The 9,076-nt window shown below is 62.1% G+C and overlaps 1 protein-coding gene across 3 annotated transcripts in view; it reads left to right on the plus strand.

Annotated features, from left to right (window-relative positions):
* The window catches only part of thoc6 (THO complex 6), a 31,364-nt gene extending 22,719 nt beyond the window's left edge, over window positions 1-8,645 (plus strand). For all 3 annotated transcript variants that reach the window (XM_086001311.1, XM_086001313.1, XM_086001312.1), the window contains 3 exons: window positions 4,057-4,167; window positions 7,053-7,181; window positions 8,144-8,645. In XM_086001311.1, the coding sequence (XP_085857437.1) occupies window positions 4,057-4,167; window positions 7,053-7,181; window positions 8,144-8,227 (324 nt within the window). In that variant the 3' untranslated portion in view covers window positions 8,228-8,645. The remainder of the gene's footprint in view (window positions 1-4,056; window positions 4,168-7,052; window positions 7,182-8,143) is intronic.
* Window positions 8,646-9,076: the final 431 nt, after the last annotated feature.

The raw sequence follows: 9,076 nt of genomic DNA on the forward strand, positions 1-9,076 counted from the left end.
TGACCCCGTGTTCCACAACACAGCCAAGGATGGCGAGGCGGTCTGTGCGGAATATGCACTTCTCCTTGTTATATGTCAGGTTCAGGAGTTGGGCGGTGCGGAGGAATTTCTCGAGGTTTGCGTCATGGTCCTGCAAGTCATGGCCGCAGATGGTCACATTGTCTAGGTAAGGGAAAGTGGCCTGCAGCGCGTTTTGATCGACCATCCGGTCCATCTCCCTTTGGAAGACGGAGACCCCGTTGGTAACGCCAAAGGGAACCCTAAGGAAGTGATAGAGGCGGCCGTTTGCCTCAAAAGCAGTATACTGGCGGTCTTTGGGGCGGATGGGGAGCTGGTGGTACGCTGATTTCAGGTCAATGGTCGAAAAGACGCGGTACTGCGCGATCTGGTTGACCATGTCAGCTATGCGGGGGAGTGGGTAGGCGTCCAGCAGGGTGTAGCGGTTTATTGTTTGGCTGTAGTCGATGACCAGGCGTTGTTTCTCGCCGGTCTTAACGACCACAACCTGGGCTCGCCAGGGGCTGGAGCTGCCCTCAATAATCCCCTCCTTCAGGAGCCGCTCCACTTCGGTTTTGATGAAAACCCTGTCCCCGGCACTGTATCGCCTGCTCTTTGTGGTGATGGGCTTACAGTCGGGGGTGAGGTTAGCAAACAGTGGGGGGGGTGGGACTCTGAGTGTGGAGAGGTTGCATCTGGTGCGCGGCGGGCAATTTGGAGGCTGCTGGCTGTGGACTGTGAGTGGGGGGAGGGGGCCACCGTACGCCATCGTAACGCTTTTGAGGTGGCACTGGAAATCCAACCCCAGTAGAACGGCAGCGCAAAGTTGGGGCAGGACCAGGAGTTTAAAATTATTGAACACAGTCCCGTCTACTACTAGTGTCACCACGCAGTAGCCGCCAATGTCCGCTGACTGGGACTCGGCGGCCATAGAAATCCGCTGGTGCGCAGGCAGGACTGGGAGAGAGCAACGCCGCACCGTGTCGGGGTGGATGAAGCTCTCTGTGCTCCCGGAGTCAAAAAGGCAGTTTATTGCATGGCCGTTTACCTTAACGTCCATTTTGGACCGAGCTAGTTGGTGCGGTCTCGTTTGGTCCAGCGTAACAGAGGCCAGCGTAGGGGTCGGTGTGTCGCTGCGGGTATCAGATGGGGGGGGGTTGGCGGCCTGCTGCGTCCCGGCTGGTGTCCAAGATGGCGGCGTCCATGATTCCCGTGTGGCTGGAGTCGTCCAAGATGGCTGCTGCTGCGGTGGTTCGCACATGGCTGGGGAGGCCCAAGATGGCGGCCCACACGCGGCGCTGTTGGGGGCCCAAGATGGCGGCTCGCACGGCCCACACGCGGCGCTGCTGGCGTTCGGGGTGGCTTTGGCCTTGCAGACGCTAGCGTAGTGTCCCTTTTTCCCGCAGCCCGAGCAGGTCGCATTCTTCGCCGGGCAGCGCGCTCTGGGGTGTTTGGCCTGGCCACAGAAGTAGCATTTCTGGCCTTGGGATACTGCTGTCTGGCTTTGGGACACTGCTGCGGTGGTGGGGCCGTTGTTGGGCTGTGGCTGGGGTGGCACGGTGCTATGGGGCTGTCCTACCGTGTCCCAGGTTGTCGTTCCCCGCGGCGTCCACGGTGCAGAGGAGTAGGCATCCATGCCCCGGTAGGCTGTGCCCAGCGTTAGTGCGATTTCGGAGGCTTTGTCGAGGGTGAGGTCACTCTGCTCCAGCAGTCGCTGTCGGGTGTAGTTGGACCTGTGGCCCGCTACGAAGGCATCCCGGATCAGTTCCTCCGTATACTTAGTGGACGTTACCGCCTTACACCCACAGGCCCGGCCAAGCACGGACAGTGCTTGGAGGTATTCCTCAGTCGATTCCCCAGGTTGTTGCTTGCGACTCCCCAGGAGGTGCCTGGCGTAAACTTCGTTCACAGGGCGCGTGTACTGGGTCTTGAGGAGCTGGAGGGCGGCTGTGTACGAGGTCGCGTCCCGGATGACTGAGTACACTCGGTGGTTCACCTTGGAGATCAGGACAGACAGTTTGTTCGCATCCGTTACGACCGCTGTGGAGGCAGTCAGGAATGCCTCGAAGCACATGAGCTAGTGAGCAAACTTGGTGGAAGCGTCCGCTTCCCGACTGTCCAGGTCCAGGCATGCTGGTGTGAGGATCTTCTCCATTATAAAAATTTAGTTAATAAAATTGATGCGCCATCAATTACTCAAAAGACTGAGGTTAAGCGAGTAACAACCAGGCTTTTATTAACTAAAGAATGAAGGCCTAGTCTCGAGTGGTCGACCCGTCCAGAATACTAAGGGACTGGGAGATAGTCACTTATATACCTGGAATAGTGGGAGGAGTCAGCCGAGGCATGTCCAGACCTGTACCTAGTGGAATACACATACAGACACAGACAGGTATAACAGTGGTTTACCACACCTAGGATGTAGATTATCAGGCCCTGGGGATTTATCGGCCTTAAATCCCATCAATTTCCCTAACACCATTTCCCTACAAATACTGATTTCTTTCAGTTCCTCCCTTTCATCAGATCCTATGTTCCCTGACATCTCTGGGAGGTTATTTGTGTTTTCCTTTGTGAAGACAGAACCAAAATATGTATTTAGTTGGTCTGCCATTTCTTTGTTCCCCATTATTAATTCCCCTGATTCTGACTACAAGGGACCTACGCTTGACTTCACCAACCTTTTTCTCTTCACATATCTATAAAAGCTTTTACAGTCAGTTTTTATGTTCCAGAACCAGGGGACACAGTCTAAGGATAAAGGGTAGGCCATTTAGGACAGAAATGAGGAGGAATTTCTTCACCCAGAGAGTGGTGAACCTGTGGAATTCTCTACCACAGAAGGCGGTGGAGGCCAGTTCATTAAATACATTCAAGGAGGAGTTGGATATATTTCTTAAGGCTAAAAGGATCAAGGGATATGGGGAGAAGGCAGGAACAGGGTACTGAATTTGGATGATCAGCCATGATCTCATTGAATGGCGGAGCAGGCTCGAGGGGCCGAATGGCCTCCTCCTGCTCCTATCTTCTATGTTTCCCTGAAAGCTTACTGTCACATTCTATTTTCCCTTTCTTAATTAATCCCTTTGTCCTCTTTTGTTGAATCCTAAACTGCTCCCAAGCCTCAGGTTTACTGCTTTTTCTGGCCAATTTATATGTCCTCTCCTTGGATCTTATGCTATACCTACGCTGCACTCCCTCCAAGTCCAATATATCCTTCCTAAGGTGTGGTGCCCAGAACTGCTCACAGTGCTCCAGGTGTGGTCTAACCAGGGCTTTGTATCGCTGCAGCATAATTTCTACCCCTCTGTACTCTAGTCCTCTAGATATAAAGGCCAGCATTCCATTAGCCTTTTTGATTATTTTCTGTATCTGTCCATGACATTTTAATGATCTGTGTACCAGCACCCCCCAAGTCTCTTTAGACCTCCACTGTTTTTAGCTTTTCACCATTTCACCTGTTCGATCCTTTCTAGGTCCAAAGTGGATGACCTCACATTTGCCTACATTGAAATCCATTTGCCACAGTTTTGCCCATTCACTGAATCTATCAATATCTCTTTGTAATTTTATGCTTCCATCTACACTGCTTACAATGCTGTCTATCTTTGTCATCGACAAATTTAGATATATGATTTTCTATGCCATCATCTAAGTGGTTAATAAATACTGTGAATAGTTGAGGCCCCAACACAGATCCCTGTGGGACACCACTACTCACATCCTGCCCATTAGAGGACCTGCCCATTATCCCTACTCTCTGTCTCCTGCCACTCAGCCAATCTCTGAACCAGGTCAATAATTTGCCCTCAATTCCGTAAGCTTCAACCTTAGTTAACATTCTCTAGGACTTCTGGAAGTCCATGTAAATAACATCCATAGACATTCCCCTGTCCACGACTTGAGTTACTTCTTCAAAAAATTTCAAACAGGTTTGTCAGGCATGACCTGCCTTTCACAAATCCATGCCGGCTCCCTCTGATCAACTGAAAATTTTTGAATTGTTCAGATTCCCTATCCTTAATTATAGACTCTGGTAATTTCCCCCCTCTCTCCCAGGTGTGTGGGGGAGGTCCAGCGCTGACACTCTGGCACCTGCGCTCCGTGACTCCGACAACCGTGTACCCACTGCGCGGCTGCCAGCAACAGGCCATGTTCTACCAGGACCTGGTACGTACCCCATCAGGAGAGGAGCGAGAACGGGAGGGACTGATCGGGGGAGGGGAGGGGCTGATCGGGGGAGGGGAGGGGGATCGGGGGAGGGGCCGGGGGAGGGACCGAGTGAGGGGGGGCAGAGCCAGGGGGGTGCAGGGGAGGTGAGGGAGCGAGCGGGGGAGGCGAGGGAGCGAGCGGGGGGAGGCGAGGGAGGCGAGGGAGGGGGGGAGGCGAGCGAGGGGGGGAGGCGAGGGAGCGAGCGAGGGGGGGAGCGGGGGAGGCGCGGGAGCGAGCGAGGGGGGGAAGCGGGGGAGGCGAGCGAGCGAGGGGGGGAAGCGGGGGAGGCGAGGGAGCGGGCGGGGGGGAAGCGGGGGAGGCGAGGGAGCGGGCGGGGGGGAGCGGGGGAGGCGAGGGAGCGGGCGGGGGGGGGAGCGGGGGAGGCGAGGGAGCGAGCGAGGGGGGGGAGCGGGGGAGGCGAGGGGGGGGAGCGGGGGAGGCGAGGGGGGGAGCGGGGGAGGCGAGGGAGGGAGCGAGCGAGCGGGGGAGGCGAGGGAGGGGGGGAGCGGGGGAGGCGAGGGAGGGAGCGAGCGAGGGGGGAGCGGGGGAGGCGAGGGAGGGAGCGAGCGAGGGGGGAGCGGGGGAGGCGAGCGAGCGAGGGGGGAGCGGGGGGGGGAGCGGGGGAGGCGAGGGAGCGAGCGAGGGGGGGGGCGAGGGGGGAGGCGAGGGAGCGAGCGAGGGGGGAGCGGGGGAGGCGAGGGAGCGAGCGAGGGGGGAGCGGGGGAGGCGAGGGGGGAGCGGGGGGGGCGAGGGAGCGAGCGAGGGGGGAGCGGGGGAGGCGAGGGAGCGAGCGAGGGGGGAGCGGGGGAGGCGAGGGAGCGAGCGAGGGGGGAGCGGGGGAGGCGAGGGAGCGAGCGAGGGGGGAGCGGGGGAGGCGAGGGAGCGAGCGAGGGGGGAGCGGGGGAGGCGAGGGAGCGAGCGAGGGGGGAGGGGGGAGCGGGGGAGGCGAGGGAGCGAGCGAGGGGGGAGCGGGGGAGGCGAGCGAGGGGGGAGGCGAGGGAGCGAGCGGGGGAGGCGAGGGAGCGAGCGAGGGGGGAGCGGGGGAGGCGAGGGAGCGAGCGAGGGGGGAGCGGGGGAGGCGAGGGAGCGAGCGAGGTGGGGAGGCGAGGGAGCGAGCGAGGGGGGAGGCGAGGGAGCGAGCGAGGGGGGAGCGGGGGAGGCGAGGGAGCGGGCGGGGGGGGGAGCGGGGGAGGCGAGGGAGCGAGCGAGGGGGGGGGAGCGGGGGGGGGGGGAGCGGGGGAGGCGAGGGAGCGGGCGGGGGGGGAGCGGGGGAGGCGAGGGGGGGGAGCGGGGGAGGCGAGGGGGGAGCGGGGGAGGCGAGGGAGGGAGCGAGCGAGCGGGGGAGGCGAGGGAGGGGGGGAGCGGGGGAGGCGAGGGAGGGAGCGAGCGAGGGGGGAGCGGGGGAGGCGAGGGAGGGAGCGAGCGGGGGAGGCGAGCGAGCGAGGGGGGGAGCGGGGGGGGAGCGGGGGAGGCGAGGGAGCGAGCGAGGGGGGGGGCGAGGGGGGAGGCGAGGGAGCGAGCGAGGGGGGAGCGGGGGAGGCGAGGGAGCGAGCGAGGGGGGAGCGGGGGAGGCGAGGGGGGGAGCGGGGGGGGGCGAGGGAGCGAGCGAGGGGGGAGCGGGGGAGGCGAGGGAGCGAGCGAGGGGGGAGCGGGGGAGGCGAGGGAGCGAGCGAGGGGGGAGCGGGGGAGGCGAGGGAGCGAGCGAGGGGGGAGCGGGGGAGGCGAGGGAGCGAGCGAGGGGGGAGCGGGGGAGGCGAGGGAGCGAGCGAGGGGGGAGGGGGGAGCGGGGGAGGCGAGGGAGCGAGCGAGGGGGGCAGCGGGGGAGGCGAGCGAGGGGGGAGGCGAGGGAGCGAGCGGGGGAGGCGAGGGAGCGAGCGAGGGGGGAGCGGGGGAGGCGAGGGGGGGGCGAGGGGGGAGGCGAGGGAGCGAGCGAGGGGGGAGCGGGGGAGGCGAGGGAGCGAGCGAGGGGGGAGCGGGGGAGGCGAGGGGGGGAGCGGGGGGGGCGAGGGAGCGAGCGAGGGGGGAGCGAGGGAGCGAGCGAGGGGGGAGCGGGGGAGGCGAGGGAGCGAGCGAGGGGGGAGCGGGGGAGGCGAGGGAGCGAGCGAGGGGGGAGCGGGGGAGGCGAGGGAGCGAGAGAGGGGGGAGGGGGGAGCGGGGGAGGCGAGGGAGCGAGCGAGGGGGGAGCGGGGGAGGCGAGCGAGGGGGGAGGCGAGGGAGCGAGCGGGGGAGGCGAGGGAGCGAGCGAGGGGGGGAGCGGGGGAGGGGGGGAGCGGGGGAGGCGAGGGAGCGAGCGAGGGGGGAGCGGGGGAGGCGAGGGAGCGAGCGAGGTGGGGAGGCGAGGGAGCGAGCGAGGGGGGAGGCGAGGGAGCGAGCGAGGGGGGAGGCGAGGGAGCGAGCGAGGGGGGGAGCGGGGGAGGCGAGGGAATGAGCGAGGTGGGGAGGCGAGCGAGGGGGGGGGGAGGCGAGGGAGCGAGCGAGGGGGGAGGCGAGGGAGCGAGCGAGGGGGGAGGCGGGGGAGGCGAGGGAGCGAGCGAGGGGGGAGGCGAGGGAGTGAGCGAGGGGGGGGAGCGGGGGAGGCGAGGAAGGGAGCGAGCGAGGGGGGGGGAGCGGGGGAGGCGAGGGAATGAGCGAGCGAGGGGGGGGAGCGGGGAAGGCGAGGGAGCGAGCGAGGAGGGGGGGGGGCGTCGAGGGAGGCGAGGGACCGAGCGAGGGGGGTGGTCGGGGGCGGGGGAGGGTGGAAGTGAGGGAGCGAGCGGGGTGGGGGGGGTGTCTGGGGAGGGGAGGGATTGACCAATTGATATCCTCTGTTTCTCTCTTCGCCCTCCCTCCCCCTTTGTTCCCAGATCCTGGCGGCCGGCGATGGTCCGCTCATCAGTCACTGCCAAATCAGCGGCGGCGTGAAGACGCAAATCCCCTGCACCCCGCCCTCTGTCTACTCCTTACTTATCAACGAGTGCTCCCCAGAGCACAAGGTAGGAGAGAGCGAAGGTTATTGTATCTAACGCACTGTGACACCCGGTCCCAGAGGGGGAAAGGACAGTGTATCTAACACACTGTGACACCCGGTCCCAGAGTGGGAATGACAGTGTATCTAACACACTGTGACACCCGGTCCCAGAGTGGGAATGACAGTGTATCTAACACACTGTGACACCCGGTCCCAGAGGGGGAATGGACAGTGTATCTAACACACTGTGATACCCGGTCCCAGAGGGGGAATGGACAGTGTATCTAACACACTGTGACACCTGGTCCCAGAGGGGGAAAGGACAGTGTATCTAACACACTGTGACACCCGGTCCCAGAGGGGGAAAGGACAGTGTATCTAATGCACTGTGACACCTGGTCCCAGAGGGGGAAAGGACAGTGTATCTAACACACTGTGACACCCGGTCCCAGAGGGGGAAAGGACAGTGTATCTAACACACTGTGACACCCGGTCCCAGAGGGGGAAAGGACAGTGTATCTAACACACTGTGACACCCGGTCCCAGAGGGGGAAAGGACAGTGTATCTAACACACTGTGACACCCGGTCCCAGAGGGGGAAAGGACAGTGTATCTAACGCACTGTGACACCTGGTCCCAGAGGGGGAAAGGACAGTGTATCTAACGCACTGTGACACCCGGTCCCAGAGGGGGAAAGGACAGTGTATCTAACGCACTGTGACACCCGGTCCCAGAGGGGGAAAGGACAGTGTATCTAACACACTGTGACACCCGGTCCCAGAGGGGGAAAGGACAGTGTATCTAACGCACTGTGACATCCGGCCCCAGAGGGGGAAAGGACAGTGTATCTAACACACTGTGACACCCGGTCCCAGAGGGGGAAAGGACAGTGTATCTAACGCACTGTGACACCCGGTCCCAGAGGGGGAAAGGGCAGTTGGTTATTAACGGTTGTGCGCTCTCCTGACTCTCCGTCTCTCTCCGCAGGTACTGACCGCTGCCGGAAGCAGCAGCTCCATCGACGTGTTCACCAACTTTGGATACAGGGCCTTCTCTCTCAAGTTCTCCTGATTGGTGCCGGCTATGGGGGCCACAGGTGGTGAGCTGGGTCTGCTCCTCCCTGGCACGCCCTCTGGTCCCCGCCCTCCAGTGGCCTTCTCTTGCAGCTGGAAATCTCAAGGGTGCGTGTCAGCTGGGCCACTCGGTCAGGGGAGGAATCGCTCAAACCATCCACTCCCTGACGCAAGGTGGGGGGGCGGGGCGGTAGGGGCACGGTTTTAACCCCTTGTCCCGCCCCGATCAGCTAACTCCGCACAGGCCGGGGAAGGAGCCTGGGACTTTCCTGAATCGCGTGCAACGAGGAAACGAGTGGCCTTCTCCGAGCCTCCCATCGGCCTCGCCTCGGGATACTGACGGGTCCTCGAGCGTTTCTGATATCACCTTTTGTGCAGAACTTAGTTTCAGGAATAAATGTCAGGCTGTTTTTCTACATCCCGTGTGGTGACGTTGCTTTCAGATGTGACAAATTGATGTCGTGTTCACTTGGGAGCAGGTTCCGGCGGCGGGGGGTTCGGGTTATCCAATCCTGGGGAGTGGACTATCCTCCATTTTGCCTTGCAGCTCTTTAGGGAACGTACCGCCTGCTGAAAGCAGTTTCCGGCACGGTTTCAGCGATACGAGGGTGGTGGGTGGCTGGGTCTGGAAGAAAGCCGGTCTTGGTACTCTTCCATACCTCCCCGGAGCTGCACGTCTGTGAAACTCACCCTCAGCAGACGCAGCTGAACTCTTGACTGTCGTCGTGCTGTGTCCCAGGCCTTGGAGTGTTTGAAGGGGCAGGACTGATTACACACTGCTCCACCTTGGCAGCGGGATAATACATTGTGCGTGACATGGTCTAACAGTCCTCAGAGAATCATAGAA

This window comes from Somniosus microcephalus, chromosome 11 (assembly GCF_052327205.1).
Source record: "Somniosus microcephalus isolate GS21.2 chromosome 11, FLI_Smic_1.0, whole genome shotgun sequence".
Lineage (NCBI taxonomy): Eukaryota > Metazoa > Chordata > Chondrichthyes > Squaliformes > Somniosidae > Somniosus > Somniosus microcephalus.